Source organism: Nicotiana tomentosiformis, chromosome 2, assembly GCF_000390325.3.
Source record: "Nicotiana tomentosiformis chromosome 2, ASM39032v3, whole genome shotgun sequence".
In the NCBI taxonomy this organism is placed as follows: Eukaryota; Viridiplantae; Streptophyta; class Magnoliopsida; order Solanales; family Solanaceae; genus Nicotiana; species Nicotiana tomentosiformis.
Genome location: NC_090813.1, coordinates 79043252 through 79059543, shown reverse-complemented (window position 1 = coordinate 79059543; position 16292 = coordinate 79043252). Strand labels below are relative to the sequence as shown.

The window sequence follows — 16292 nt, the reverse complement described above, 5'->3', positions numbered from 1 at the left end:
ATGGAACCTTTCTTAAATCGACATATAGAGGAACATTATTGATAGCATCCACACAAGATCCAGCAGGTAAAAATAAGAATACTAATGTGTGTGTGTGTGTGTGTATATATATATATATATATATATATATATATATATATATATATACACCTGTTTATATGATTCAATTTATTAGGTAGTATCCCACCACTCGCATATGCCATAGTAGATTGAGAGAATAATGCTTCCTGGGAGTATTTTTTTGCGAGGTTCAAGGATGCATTTGGGGAAAGGGAGGGAATGTGCATAAACTCAGACATGCATGAAGGCATTGAAAATGCAGCGGCAACATTGTATCCACAAGTACCTCACTGTGTCTACATATGACATCTATGGAATAATGTAAAAAATAATTACAAGAAGAACCATTTGCATCTCAAAGACATATTCTTTGCTATGGCCAAAGCATACACAGTTGAGAAGTTTGATTACTACATGGCAGAGGTAGAGAGAATTGATAAGAGGGTCAAAAATTAATTAATAAGCGTTGGGTGTGAAAGATGGTCCAGAACACATTCCACTGTCAACAGAACATTGACAATGACTTTAAACATTGCGGAATCGATCAATTTAGCGCTCAAGGTTGTTAGGGAACTCCCGGTACTGCCTTTGCTGGAGTACATAAGGCAATTGATTGGACGATTGAGCGTTACAAACTAAAAGAATGCAATAGAATCATTTACTAATCTTGGGAAAACATATGATACAATGTTGATGGACAATCTCGAATTGTCACATCGGATGAAGGTATGACTAGAATCTGTAGATACTTGTGCATATAATATGTAATCATGTATTCACGAATATGTTATATCTTGAGCCCTTTATGTGATTCTGTTAAACTAGTGTCCACATACACGGCACATGGAGACCAAATTGATTAAAGCTAACGTTTTCTAAAATTCATTGTTTGCACAAAGGCAATATTATAGTGTTCAAGTAATGGAGGGTCTTATCTATGTTACCCGAGGTTTCAGGTTTTCTGTTTCTTTTCAAAGTTGGTTGGTCTACCTCTATTCTCTGTTTCTTTGGGGGCATGTAAGAAATTAGTCATTATGTAAGCAAATTGTTCAACTTTTAGGCGACCACCAGCATGTATATACGGATTTCAATTTAATGTAGCATATATGCCTACCCCACTGCTGAAATATTGGTTAGTTTGACATGATATTAAGCTATTTTGAATCTTATAGGCTCTCCAGTATATTGTTTTGAGGGGATATGCTTTGTCACCACTAATGATAGTTGATAAATTTTGTAGGTGACCCCTTCGACGAGTTACTTATATTCAGTACTTGACAAGGGTAAGCAGAGAATAGTATTCCTAAAAGATCAAACTTGCAGCTGTAAAAAGTTTTAGTTGGATGAGCTGACATGTGCACATGCTTGGGCAGTATTAAAATACAAATACATCGATCACATTGAGTATTGCTCGGTGTACTATACTAGAAATTACCTATTGAAGACCTATGAAATTCTAATTTATCCGGTTCCTGATGAAAGCACATGAAAAATTCCTGGAGAAGTTCTAGATGAAAAAGTCTTGCCACCAGACGTGACTAAATCAATAAGAAGGCCAAGGAAGGGGAGGTGCAAGCCAAATTCTGAAATGGAACGAAAAAGGTCGATTTTATAGGAAAAATTATAGAAATAATCCAAAGAGAGGATGAAATATGTCAAACTTAGAGTTACTTGTTATTTTACTTTACTGAATATCATAGGGATTTAGAAGAATCCAATATATCAAGGACTGTATCAATGCAGAATGTCATTTGAATTTTAGATATAAATAAATATTTGATATATCATTTAAAATTGTGTTGCAAATGTATTTTTTAAATTATACATCTTTTTGATTAAAAAAGAAGTTGTATCAGCTATGTATCATATTTGTATCTCTTGTGTATCACCTATGTATCAGCTATGTATCATATTTGTATCATCTATGTATCTCGTGTGTATCACCTATGTATCTTTGTATATCGTCTCTTACTCATGTATGTATTTGTGTAATAACAAAGTTAACTAATGGAAAACAGTCGTAGCAGCTAGAAAACTGTGCAAATAGTTTTAGAAATTTGCAAATAAGAGTGTGGCTTCATCAATACATATTTCAAAACCAAACAAACTGCAGAACTCGTTGTGAAGAAACTAACTGTGCAACAATCCAAAACGACTATATCATCTTTATATCATGCGTGTATCATATATGTATCATGCGTGTATCTGGAAGAGACAGTGTATCACAAACTACCGTATATTTTTCATATCTTGAATTCACAACACAAAATCAAGGGATAAAACACCAAAATAAACTAAACTGCAACACTCCAATATTGCACTAAAACGCATTAAACCTTTATAACAGAGCATACATCTCATTTTCCATACAAATCTTAAAAGTATTCATAAAATTCAAACACAAACAAATCTGACCCGTCTTACAACAATGATAGCATAACATAACACAATACAAAACGAAATTATTGAGTTCATCCCACAACAATGACAAAGGTAACTACTTCTTCCGCTTCACGACTTATTCTGTCGACCAATAATCTCATCATCACTTTGCGCGTTCAGTTCCTTCTTCTTTCTAGCATAATCCCACAAGAGAGCACCAAATCTGCACCGGTGTGCATATGCATTGAATTGTTTGGAGGCGTCTTCCCCTCAATGAAATACTCGGCAAATGATGCCACAACTACATCGCAATCACTACAAAAATAAAAATAACAACAATTATCAAATTGCAGAATCTAAAAACAAAATAGATTGTGTTGAAAGAAATTCATACACTTCGAATTGTTCAGGCAGTCCTTCAACCAGTTTTACATCAAAAGGGGTAATTGTAACGACCCGACTTGTCGTTTTGTGAATTAGCGCCTCGTTCAGCTACTTAAGGTCCCGAGCAGCTTTGTGATGTGTATTATGACTTGCGTGTGTGGTCGAGTTTGGTTTTTGGATGATTCAGGATTAAATTTAAAGAACAATTCTTTTTTTTTTAAAGCTTAAATGAAAAGAGTTGACCTGAGTTTGGCTTTTGAGCAAACGACTCTGTAATAGAATTTTAATGATGTCAATAGCTTCGTATGGTGATTTCGGACTTAGGTGTATGTCCATATTTGGATTTGGAGGTCGGACATTTTGATGCATTTTGGCGAAAGTTGGAAAATAAAAGATTTTTAAAAAGTTTGACGTGGAGTTGACTTTATTGATATCGAGGTCGAAATTTGATTTCGTAAATTGGAACAGTTCCATTATGTTATTTAGGACTCTTGTGTAAAATTTGGGGTAATTCCGGATTGATTTGATATGTTTCGACAAAAGTTATATAATTTGGAAATTTCATAAACTCATCAGTTTGATTCGAGGTGTGATTAGTAGTTTCGGTGTTGTTTGATGTGATTTGAGGCCTCGACTAAGTTTGTATCGTATTTTAGAACTTGTTGGTATATTTAGTTGGGGTCCTAGGGGGCTCGGGTGTGTTTCAAATCATTTTGGGCTACTTTGGATGCTGTTTTTTTGTGTCTGGTGTTTTTCTTCTCGTTCGCGAAGAAGGATTTGGCTTCTGGGATTTTGCTCTTCGCGTTCGCGAAAAAGAAAATCCTGTTGTCCGTCACCCGACTTAAGAAGCTTATATCTTGCAATCTATAAGGTATTTGGAGATGATCCAAAAATAAAAGTTGTAACCCTTTGTGTCTAGTTTTCAGAAAACCAAACCGTTTGGTATTTGGAAATTGTGTGATTGAAAGCCGTGCACGTAAGGTGACGAGTACGTACTTGATTTATATGAGCAAATATATCGGTTAAAATGCGTAGACACCCTTATGTATTAAATAGGAAAATTGTTGGAACTTAGTAAATCCTTGATTTGTCATGCCACATTCCTTGTTTGTTGAGTTTGTATTTTATATGATGATTTGGGGTGATTTCCACTTAGAGTTTTATGTGAATTCCGTGTGTTTGTTGATTTGATATTTCTTGGAATTAATTTTATTATGTATTTTCCATATGCAAATAATTATTAAATAAGTTTAAATTGAGGCGTTAATATATTTATCAAAAGTTGAATTTAAGAAGGCGTTGTCCTATGTTGAGTTACTTTTCCATCTCTGTTGTTTTTGCGGTGTTATATACGTTGTGTGGAGCCTTGGGCTATTTGTTGTGAAATTTATTGATTTTGTTGTATCTTTAGAATTTGTTATGACCATTGGGCAATTTGTGATATGAATTGATTGTGTTGTATTGTCGTTATAATATTCCATGTGAATTGTTGTGTGATTTGAGTTATTATTATGAGGACATAAGGGTGACATTTCACTATGGTTATGTGTGTTGAGATATTGTCTGAGCGGAGTTATAAGTGTGGCTATTATACGGAGCGATAAGGGTGGCAATTATACAGAGCGATAAGGGTGGCTATAGGAGCAATAAAAGTGGCTATTGATATTGTCAGGGCGAAGGGATAAGGGAGGCTATTACATGAGTGATAAGGGTGGCTATATGAGAGATAAGTATGGCTATTATCAGGGATGATATGTGATGATTTGGGGTTATTGTGTTGATAATTTTTATGTGATGATGTGGGGTTATTGCGTTGGTAATTTTCATGTGATGCTGTGATTTTTCTTGTGTTTATTCTTATATTTTGTGCAACTTGTCTTGTTGTTTCGGTAAACTTAATAATAGTTTGATCTATATTGAAATCTTGAGCATGTGGCTATTACCAGATAGATTATATTATATGGGATTGGGTTGCACGCCGCAACAAGTATGATTAATGTTATATGGGATCGAGTTGCACGCCGCAACAAATATGAAATGTGGGCACGAGGTGCTGGGAAAAATATGATGGTTTTTATTATTGGCACATGAGTTGTCCGTATGGTCTTGATAGAAATATGGGTACGAGGTGCCGTGAAAATATGAAAGTGGACTGGGACCCGTATTACGAAAATATGAAAGTGGGCTGAGACTAGCGTTTTATGATTATGTCACAGAGTGATTTTTATTCGAAGGAATTATATTCAAAAGATATTTATTTGAAAGAAGTATATTCGAAAGATATTTATTTGAAAGAAGTATATTCGAAAGATATTTATTTGAAAGAAGTATATTTGAAAGATATTTATTTGAAAAGAGTCTTATATTCGAAGGATATTTATTTAAAGAAATACATTCAGAGGGTATTTATTCGAAAGAATTATATGTGAAGGATTTATACTGGAGGACTTGTTTAATTGGGTGTACTTGTGTTTCTTATTCGTTTGAGTAATAATTATGGTGTCTTATTGCCTTGTTGTTTACATCACTAGTTGATTATTGTTGTTATCACTGCTATTTGTTTTCTTATTTTTTTGTATACTATATTGCACATGTTATTTGATTAGTGAGTGTCTTGACTGTACCTCGTCACTACTCCACCGAGGTTAGTCTTGATACTTACTGGGTACTGACTGTGGTGTACTCATATTACACTTCTGCACATTTTTGTGTAGATTCAGGTATTGAAGATATCGAACTCGGACAAAGTTAGAGTGTGATCGCAAGGACGTAAGGTAGAGCTGCTTGGTCGACGCAGTCCCTTGGAGTCTTTCCATTTTTATTGTACTGTTAATTTCTTATTCTAACAGTATTGTATATTCGATCCTCAAGATCATTCTATGTATTCAGTTAGAGTTCGTGACTCAGTATTACCACTCTTGGGAGGTTGTTTAAATATTTCCTCTGTTGGTTTTGACACTTGTATTGAATTCAAAAACAAAATTGCTTGAATTGTTATTAAAATCGACTTACCTAGTCTTAGAGACCAAGTGTCATCACGATGCATATGGTGGAATTTTGGATCGTGACAAGTTGGTATCAGAGCTCTAGGTTCATAGGTTCTACGAGTCAAGAACGAGTCTAGTAGAGTCTTGTGGATCGGTACAGAGACGTCTGTACTTATCTTCGAGAGGCTACAAAAATATTAGGAAATTTCCACTTCTTTCATTCATGTCGTGCCGAATTTGTTGATTTTGGAATTTGAGCCTCTGTATCTCTATTCTCTCACAGATGGTGAGGACACGTGCTACTGGAATAGCTGAGCAGACACCTGCGCATTCTACTAGGGCCGCAAGAGGCCGGGGCCGAGGCCGAGGTAGAGGCCGATGAAGGGCACTTGCCGCAGCTAGAACACCTGTCAAAGTAGCAATTCAGGAGCCGCTAATAGCTCTAGTTGGGGGACAAATACCGAAAGCACCTGTTGTTATCCCCGGAATTCAGGAGACTTTAGCATAGTTCCTAAACATGTTTGGTACATTAACTCAGGCAGGATTGATCTCCCTTTCACCAAATATTTCACAAATTGGGGGAAGAATTCAAACTCCTACCACCCATACTCCAGAACAGCAGGTTCACATTAGTCAGGTTCTGGGTATAGTATCAGTACATCATGTTATTCCGGTTTAGCTTGAGGTCAGGCCAGAGGCATCAGATGAAGAACAAAAGAGACTTGAGAGATCTAAGAGGTATAGTCCACCTACCTTCAGTGGCATAGCTATTGAGGATGCCTAGGGATTTCTAGAAAAGTGTCACTGTATTCTCTGCACAATGGATATTGTGGAAGTGAGCGGAGTTGTCTTTACTATATTTCAGCTATCAATAGCAGCGTATCGATGGTGGCAAGCTTATGAAGAAGGCAGACCAGCCGATGTAACACCACCAACTTGGGATCAATTTTCGGAAATGGTTTTGAAAGAGTTTGTTCCCCAGATTCTCCAGGATGCATGGTGCATAGAGTTTGAACGGTTGTGTCAGGGAACCATGATGGTGTTAGAATATGCTATCAGGTTTAGTGAGTTAGCCCGTCACACACCTATCTTGGTTCCTACAGTTAGAGAGCGGATCCGCAGATTCATTGAAGGGCTCGATTATGATTTTAAAAAATGTATGACTCGAGAGTTGCAGACTGACATTCCATTTCAGCAAGTAATATAGATTGCCAGGATGTTAGAACGTGTTCGAAGTGAGGAAAAGGAGTCTTAAGAGGCCAAAAGGTCTCGAAACTCTGGAGGATTCAACGGATTCTACTCTGTATCTATGACTCATCATGGCGGAGTCTCGGGCCGTCGGTAAGTCCAGTCCGCAATTCAGAGTACTCATAGTGCTCCAGTTAATACTTTTAGTGCACCACCAGCACAGGGTTCTTACAATGGTTATTCTAGTTATCCGACACAGACTCAGTACGAGCAGTCGCGACCTCAGAGGGGTTCTTATGAGTGTGGTGATACCAGGAACATCATGAGAGATTGTCCCAGACTTGGGAGAGGCGAATTTCATCACAACACTCAGGATACATACTTTATTCTAGTTAATACTCTACGTGCACAACCAACTAGGGGTGAAGGACAGGTGGGTAGAGGGCGCCCAAAAGGGGGTGGCCCGGCCCGTTGATATAATTGCTATGAATTGGTTGAGGCCAATACACCATATGGTGTTGTTACCGGTATGATTTAATTTATAATAGAGGAACATTATTCTTATTTTGATTCGATCTCGATTATCGAGGTGAAAGCTCCTTTCATGCTCCTTATATGGTGAGTCTGTGAATTTGTACTCCACTCCCGTATTTATCCTTGTTGGGAGATTTATTGGTGTTAGCCCATGTCTATCATTTTTTTTGTATATTATTGTGGGCTATGAATCCAAAAGTGACTTTCGATTACTCACTACAATAGGTTTTGATGTAATTTTGGGATAATTGATTACAATATTATGAATTATATGCCTTACCGGTAATGGGGGTTATTATGTGTCGTGAAATTGTTTCATAGAATTTATTAAAAAGAAGAAAGAAAAGAAATGAAAAATCTCAGTGGCACAATGTGCAAAGTACTTGTGATTCAGAGTTGAGGATGAGATCCTCGCGGTTTAATGTGATTTGATATGTTTAACCCAGGCTGTGTGCCGCGGTGGAAGTTATATCAGGATGAGATCCTTGTGGTTAAATTTATGTGTTTTAAATTCCCCCTTTGTGAAATTTAATTTGTACTATAGTACTGATACGGAGTCATGCCTGTTAGGCTTATTTGATAATTTCTTTATGTGTTTCTATGCATATTTAGCCATATTCGTGCTGTAATTATTGAGTTTTAGCCTACAAGGTGAGTGCCCAGATGGCGTAAATGTGACTCGTTAATTCGGGTAAGTAATTATGAGGTGTTCATGCCTCGTGTCTGATTGTTAGTAAGGTGAAGATTTGAAACTAAATTTTAGTGAACATGAGGTTAATTGACGATGTTGTAATTGATTATGAACAACTATTATGATTAGAGATGTGGTTATGGGCATACATATGATGTGTGCGAGTGTAGGCACGAATTGCTATAACCAGTTGAGACTAATATCATGTGTTGATATGAAAATCAGACCTTTTGAAAATGTTTGGAGTGTAAGAAATATTGGGTTTAAAGTTTATAAGTGTGGATAAAAGAAATAGTCTTCAATTGAGATGGTGTTGTCGGACTTATGTCGATTGTGGTGACGTAGGATCACCCGCGAATATATGTATAGTAAATACACTCAGTAAATTGAAGTCCTCAGAATAATTCTCGGCACGTTCGAGAACAAACGTGTGTTTAAGAGGGGAAGAATGTAACGACCCGACTTGTCATTTTATGAATTAGCATCTCGTTCGGCGACTTAAGGTCCCAAGAAACTTTATGATGTGTATTATGACTTGCGTGTCTGGTCGAGTTTGGTTTTCGAATGATTCAGGATTAAATTTAAAGAACAATTCTTATTTTTTTGAAGCTTAAATGAAATGAGTTGACCGGAGTTTGACTTTTGAGCAAATGACTCTGGAATAGGATTTTGATGATGTCAATAGCTTTATATGGTGATTTTTGACTTAGGCGTATGTCCGGATTTAGATTTGGAAGTATGTAGGACAATTTGACGCATTTTGGTGAAAGTTGAAAAATGAAAGATTTTTAAAAAGTTTGACCGGGAGTTGACTTTATTGATATCGAGGTCAAAATTAAATTCCGGAATTTGGAACAGTTCCATTATGTCATTTAGGACTCGTGTGCAAAATTTGGGGTCATTCCGGATTGATTTGATATGTTTCGGCACAAGTTATAGAATTTGGAAATTTCATAAACTCATAAGTTTGATTCGAGGTGCGATTCATAGTTTCGATGTTGTTTGATGTGATTTGAGGCCTCGACTAAGTTCGTATCGTGTTTTAGCACGTGTTGGTATATTTAGTTGGGGTCCCGGGGGCCTCGGGTGTGCTTCGGGTGTATTTCAGATCATTTTGGGCTACTTTGGATGTTGGTTTTCTGGTGTCTGGTGTTGTTCTTCGCGTTCGCGAAGAGACTCTCGCATTCGCGAAGAAGGAAATCATGTTGTTCGTTACCCGACTTAGGAAGCTTATATCTTGCAATCTATAAGGAACTTGGAGATGATCCAAAAATGAAAGTTGTAGTCCTTTGTGTCTAATCTTCAGAAAACCAAACCATTTGGCATTTAGAAATTATTTGATTGAAAGTCGTCGCAAGGTGACGAGTATGTACTTGGTTTATATGTGCAAATATATCGGTTAAAATGCGTAGACACCCTTATGTATTAAATTGGAAAATTGTTGGAACTTAGTAAATCCTTGATTTGTCATGCCTCATTCCTTGTTTGTCGAGTTTGTATTTTATATGATAATTTGGGGTGATTGACACTTGGATTTTTATGTGAATTCTGTGTGTTTGTTGATTTGATATTTCTTGAAATTAATTTCATTATGGGTTTTCCATATGCAAATAATTATTAAATAAGTTTAAATTGAGACGTTAATATATTTATCAAAATTTGAATTTAAGAAGGCGTTGTCCTATGTTGAGTTACTTTTCTATCTCTATTGTTGTTTTTGAGGTGTTATATACGTTGTGTGGAGCCTTGGGCTATCTGTTGTGAAATTTATTAATTTTATTGTATCTTTGGAATTTGTTGTGGCCATTGGAAAATTTGTGATATGAATTATTTGTGTTGTGTTGTCATTATAATATTCCGTATGAATTGTTGTATGATTTGAGTTATTATTATGAGGACATAAGGGGGGAATTCCATTTAAATATTGTGTGGGTATAAATGTGGCATTTCACTGTGGTTATGTGTGTTAGGATATTATCTTAGCGGAATGATAAGGGTAGCTATTATACTGAACGATAAGGGTGGCTATTATACAAAGCGATAAGGGTGGCTATATGAGCGATAAGGTTGGCTATTGATATGGTCAGGTCGGAGGGATAAGGAAGGCTATTACAGGAGTGATAAGGGTGGCTATAAGAGAGATAAGGGTGGCTATTGTCAGGGATGATATGTGATGATGATTGTGTTGGTAATTTTTATGTGATGATGTGAGGTTATTGCGTTGGTAATTTTCATGTGATGTTGTGATTTTCCTTTATTCTTATATCTTGTGCAACTTATCTTGTTGTTTCGGTAAACTTGATAATAGTCTTATCTATGTTGAAATCGTGAGCTATTGTGAGGCAGATTATGTTATATGGGATCGGGTTGCACGCCGCAACATGTATGATTAATGTTATACGGGATCGGGTTGCAAGCCGCAACAAATATAAAATGTGGGCATGAGGTGCCAGGGAAAATATGATGGTTTTTATTATTGGCATGTGAGTTGTCCGTACGGTTTTGATAGAAATATGGGCACGAGGTGCCATGTATACATGAAAGTGGGCTGAGGGCCGTGTTACAAAAATATGAAAGTGGGCCGAGACCCATGTTTTATGATTATGAAACGAGGTTTCAAAGAAGTGACTTTTATTCGAAGGAATTATATTCAAAAGATATTTATTTGAAAGAAGTATATTCGAAAGATATTTATTTGAAAGAAGTATATTCGAAAGATATTTATTTGAAAAGAGTCTTATATTCGAAGGAATTATATGTGGAGGATTTATATTCGAGGACTTGTTTAATTGGGTGTACTTGTGTTTCTTATTCGTTTGAGTAATAATTATGGTGTCTTGGTGCCTTGTTGTTTATATCACTAGTTGATTATTGTTGCTATAACTGCTATTTGTTTTCCTATTATTTTTGTATACTATATTGCACAAGTTATTTGACTAGTGAGTGTCTTGACTGTACCTCGTCACTACTCCACCGAGGTTAGTCTTGATACTTACTGGGTACCGGCTGTGGTGTACTCACACTACACTTCTGCACATTTTTGTGCAGAGCCAAGTATTGAAGATATCGAACTCGGACAAAGTTTGAGTGTGATCGCAAGGACTTAAGGTAGAACTGCTTGGTCGACGCAGTCCCTTGGAGTCTTTCCATTTTTATTGTACTATTAATTTCTTATTCGAACAATACTGTATATTCGGTCCTCGAGATCATTCCATGTATTCAGTTAGAGTTCGTGACTCAGTATTACCACTCTTGGGAGGTTGTTTGAATATTTTCGCTGTTGGTTTTGACACTTGTATTGAATTAAAAAAAATGGCTTGAATTTGTCACGACCCAAATTAATCCTCCATTAGGTGTCGTGACGGCACCTAGTCTTTACGATTAGGTAAGCCTAATATTACAAAAAATATAAATAAAATACAACATTTTAAAGATAAACAACATATTGTGAATAACCAAAACTAGTACCACTCGGCATATACAAAATAATTTTCCAAGACCCGGAATATCACTAAGTCACAAGCTGCTATAATCTATGTAGCTCTATACAAAAGTGTGAAGATAATAAGGAAAATCTCTAGGCGAGGGAGTAGAAGGGGACTCCGAGGGTCGGCAGACGCAAGCAGAAGTACCTTGAAGTCTCCTAGAATCAACAGCACGCACTAACCCCGAGGCTGATAGCTCGCACCTGGATCTACACACGAAAACATGTGCAGGAAAGGGCATGAGTACACCACAATGGTACCCAGTAAGTGCCAAGCCTAACCTCGATCGAGTAGTGACGAGATCAGGTCAAGGCCCTACCGGAGTAAATATAATAAATTAAACAGTAAAAGATATAACTAAAATTTACGGTAACACAATTAAAGAAATTCTCAAAAATTTAACAGTTAAGGGAGCCCTCGGCTCAGAACAAGGTAAACACAATGGGGAATTTCTCGGGATACCGTCTCGTAGTTCCGAATGAATATGCAATACAGGGGGATCTCCCAGAATATGTCCATAGTCCCAATTTAAATATACAACGCAAGATGAAATGACAGGTATGGCATCGAGTTATACAATTTACACTGAACACAGATAAGGAAAGTAGGGACTTAACTAAGCATGGCGCACAGAACGTCAAATAGCCAGTTAAAACACGTAAGCATGCTTCTCTAATCTAAGCTAAACAATTAAACGTATTAGTGCAATTAAATAGGGAAAACAGTTTATGTTTTAGAAAGGAAAAATAAGATTTTTGCAATAATAGCCCATGTACGTACTCGTCACCTCACGTACACTGTGCCTACACATCAATTAATATCAAATATCCTAAGGGAAAAGTCCCCAACACAAGATTAGGCAAGCCACTTACCTCGACCGATCAAATCAACTTGATATCACGTTCTTGCCACGAGTATCCGACTCCAAATGGCCTGAATCTATTCAAATTAATTGCATAATGTAAATATAACTACAAGTAACTAATTTAACTAATTAATTCGAAGTTAAAGCGTGAAATTAGGAAAAACCCAAAACGTCTCCCCGGGCCCACGTCTTGGAATTGGGTAAAAATTACAAATTATGAGCACCCATTCACTCACGAGTTCACTCGAATAAAAATCATCTAAATACGGCGTCAAATTCCCATTCAAATCTCAGATTTTCAATTGGGGAACCTTTTCCCCCAATTTCAAACTTCTACCCTCAAATTCCTTAATTAGACGAGGAAAACAACAATAGATTAATGTATTATGATCAAAATAGAGTTAGAGTTAGTTACCCAATAGTTCTCCTTCAAAATCCCTCGAGAAATCGTCTCCCACCAAGCTCTAAATCGAATTTTGTGTTATGAAATTTCAAATCCTCGAAATCTCCTTTTCTGCCCAGCGATCCTCGCACCTGCGGTCCAAACATCGTATCTGTGCATTTCATTAAAGCAGCCGGGCTCTGCACCTGCGCCCACGCTTCGCACTTGCGGGCTCGCAGGTACGGTCAAACTTGCGCACCTGCGCTCCATCACCAACCCCACCAGTTCCGAATCTGCACACTCCCTCCGCACCTGCGGCCTCCCTTCTGCAGGTGCGAAACACCATAACCAACAAAAGCACCAGATTTTCCTAAGTCCAATTTCATTTTGTTAACCATCTGAAATACACCCGAGGCCCCCAGAACCTCAACCAAACCTACCAATCAATCCTATAACACCATACGAACTTAGTCGAGCCTTCAAACCACATTGAACAACACCAAAATCATGAATTAAGCACAGATTCAAGCCTAAGAATTTAGAATTTTCTAAATTCTACAAACAACGCTGAACCACATCAAATCTAGTTCGAATGACCTCAAATTTTACACACAGGTCACAAATGACACTACAAACCTACAACCACTTTCGGAATTCCATTCCGAGCTCGATATCAAAATTTCCACTATCGGCCGAAATCGCCGAAAAACTAACTTTTGCCAATTCAAGCCTAAATCTACTACAGACCTCCAAAATATATTTCGGACGCGCTCCTAAGATCAAAATCACTCAACGGAGCTAACGGAGTTGACGCAATTGTATTCCGGATCTGTCTTCACATAGTTCCGACTATGGTATAGTTTTTAAGGCTTAAACTCACAACTAGGGACTAAGCATCCCAAAACTCCCCGAATTTTATAACCAATAACTCCAGAAAATCTCCAAAACAGAAACAAATGTGGGGAAAACAGATATTAGGGGATCGGGGATCTAATTCTCAAAACAACCGGTCGGGTCGTTACAGAATTGTTATTAAAATTGGCTTACCTAGTCTTAGAGACTGAGTGCCATCACGATGCCTGTGGTGGGATTTTGGGTCATGACAGTAATCAAGTCCTTTGATTTGTAGACACTAGTGCGCCAATTGATATCTTTTTTGTTTAAATAGAAATGTGTGTGCACGAAAAAATGAGGTAGCAACACATAATACTTGCACATTATGTAATGAACTTTGGCTTGATGAGCAGCTCCACCGCGCATAGAGTCATACACATAAATGCACCAATCCTTGAAGGACATCACAACCATTATCCAATACCATTGTTCCGCAACATTAATTGGAATTAAGACGTGCTCAACAGTGTGCCATGGAACATTGGCATCCATGACATATCCCTGAATATACTCTGCAATGACATATTTCGGATTGCATACTTCACTATCTCCATTTGTATCAATATACATCTGCCACAACTCATTAATTTTCTCGTCGAAGTACCAATCTGTGGTGGTGAATGTTATAGGTAGGTATTTGTCATACTTCCCCTTCTTCCTCAAATAATAGAACAAAATATCAATGCGTAGAAACAAAACACTGAAGGCTTGTAAGCTTTAAGCAGCTATGATTTTTCAAACCAAATTCACAGAAAACAAAGAAAAATGAATTCTCATTACTTCTCTTGTGCCAGGCAAGATAGCAATTAATAATCTGTTCTAGCTTAAGAGTCCTGATCATGCGTACAATGGCTAAAATTAAAAAAAACTATAAAAAGTAACTTCTTACATACCGAGTCATCCAAAGGCTGACCATTATATGCCAAAGTGTAAAACCATTTTTTGTCTTTAACATGATATACCCCAAGATCATAAGCACGATCGAGTTCACTAACATGGTTCGGGTAAATTTCATTCATGGTAACAAATATACACAAAAGAGATACAGTGATTTGATATAAAATAATGCTACAAATGACAATATATTAAAATATAAAACTGAACAAAACTCACAAGTTGGAAACATACTTTTTTCTCGACTTCCCTTCTTTGACCCACGCAACAAATATATTCAACAAAGAGATGTTAACGTTAGTTCCGATTTTGCTTTAAAAAGGATGCTTAATAGACTAAATTTGCTTTTTTTCTTTCGCTGCAACAACACCAGTATTGGATCGTGAATCAAATACAGTAATGAACGAAGACTGCACGACCTTTACAGGATATCTCTTTCTTTTTTCCATTTGAGGCAAAACTTCAGGAAGTAATTCAGGTTGGTACAGAACAATCTGAGATTCAGGAACCTCTTTCTCAGATTGTTTCTTCATCTCCCATGCCGCCTTATCAACACTTGCAGTCACACAAACAACGACATTTTGAGATTCGGGAACCTTTTCTTTCTCAGATTCTGCCTCTAGCTCCCTTGCCGCCTCATCTTCAATCTCACTAATAGCGCCAACATGCGCTGCATCTGGTGTGAAAGTTACTTTAGCAGCAAACATGTTAACTTTCACACCAGAAGTTTCTTCTATGATATTGACACCTAACTGATCTGTTGCATCGAGCACAATGTTGTTACAATGATGCGCACTGGTATCTCTTTGAAAATGTGGATCATCTTTGCCTTCACTTCCACCGACCTATTTTTTTTAAAAAAGAATCGAATGATCAAAAATAACAAAGAAAAGTGCAGAATGCAAAACTAAACACACCTTACAACCATCCATGTCAACATCTTCATTGCCACCAAACTTCATATTGCTCACAAATTATTATTATCTTGACGACCACTGGTGTCTTCCTCTGGATGTGCACCATATTTGTCTTCGCTTGCACCAAACTATTTTTTTTTAAAAAGGATACAATAAGTTAACTAAAAAAATAAAAGGAAATGCACAATGGAAAAGAAACACATACCTTGAAATTTATCAACTCAAAGACTTCCTTGAATTTATCAGAAACATATTCCATGAAGGACTTTAACTGCTTATGGAGCTACAAAAGGAAACAAATAAGAAAAATAATAGACTTTGAATATATATTTTTAACAAAACTTTCAAAAAATATATATATAAAAAACCGATACAAACTTTTTTAACATCAGCTTTCAACTTCTGTAACTCACGGTCATAATTAACAGGTTAGACACCCGACGCCTTTTTTGGTGGGACATGCTCCTTAATCTGTTTCGGGGGTGGCGTGACAAAATCATCACTATCATCAATAGGAAGTTTTCCCCTATTACACGATGTCAAATATTTTTGATACTCATCGCTAAGTTCAACAGGCAAAGTAAATCTCCTTAGCTCTTCAGTTGTAGGAGAAATATTTTTAAATTGCA

General features: G+C 36.9%; 1 protein-coding gene across 1 annotated transcript; it reads left to right on the top strand.

The window, feature by feature from the left end:
* The first annotated feature begins 6633 nt into the window (after positions 1 to 6633).
* LOC138905120 (uncharacterized) lies at positions 6634 to 7020 on the top strand. The gene has a single exon (XM_070193622.1). It carries the CDS (start codon positions 6634 to 6636, stop codon positions 7018 to 7020), a length of 387 nt encoding a protein of 128 aa, XP_070049723.1.
* Positions 7021 to 16292: the final 9272 nt, after the last annotated feature.

Bases quoted from the DNA above. Each gene is read 5' to 3' on its own strand.
- LOC138905120 (XM_070193622.1), top strand. From the start codon at position 6,634: ATGGATATTGTGGAAGTGAGCGGAGTTGTCTTTACTATATTTCAGCTA.